Raw genomic sequence first — 454 nt, 5'->3', positions numbered from 1 at the left:
TGGTGGTGGGGGTCCCCAGCGCCCCTCACCTCGCCTCAGGGCGTTCTGAGCATCCTGCGTCATGGCGTCGGCTTCATCCAGGATGACGAGCTTGAAGCCTTTCCTTAAAAAGGGAGGGGAAAAAAAAAAAAAAGGGGGTGGCTGCTGGCTTGGTGCTGGAAAAAGGGGGACCCGGGAGGGTGGTGGTGTACCTCTTCCCATCCTCACCCCCCTGAATGCTCCCAGGGAGCCCCGCTTTCCCCTCCGGACCAGCATCTTACCTCCCTCATCCTCCCCGCTTGCGGGGGCACCTTCCCATCTGCTCCGGCACATTTCCCACCCCAGGAGCCCCCCCCAAACCCACCTCCCAAGCTGAGGGCCGGGGCTGTGTGTGTGTGGGGGGACGATGAAGGGATGGAGAGCTTTGGGAAGCGCAGACCCACCACCTACTTAAAGATGGTCCTGGTGCTGGCGA

General features: G+C 62.1%; 1 protein-coding gene across 1 annotated transcript in view; it reads right to left on the bottom strand.

Annotated features, from left to right (window-relative positions):
• The window catches only part of RFC5 (replication factor C (activator 1) 5, 36.5kDa), a gene marked incomplete at its 5' end in the record, with an annotated part of 27,753 nt that overhangs the window by 21,747 nt on the left and 5,552 nt on the right, over positions 1–454 (bottom strand). Inside the window, 2 exon segments of the mRNA XM_009886086.1 lie at positions 30–103; positions 430–447. Of these exon segments, the coding sequence (XP_009884388.1) occupies positions 30–103; positions 430–447 (92 nt within the window).

Source organism: Charadrius vociferus, unplaced genomic scaffold (genome assembly GCF_000708025.1).
Source record: "Charadrius vociferus isolate BGI_N301 unplaced genomic scaffold, ASM70802v2 scaffold1315, whole genome shotgun sequence".
In the NCBI taxonomy this organism is placed as follows: domain Eukaryota; kingdom Metazoa; phylum Chordata; class Aves; order Charadriiformes; family Charadriidae; genus Charadrius; species Charadrius vociferus.
The sequence above is the reverse complement of the archived record's forward strand: the minus strand, read 5'-3'. Positions and strand labels throughout refer to the sequence as shown.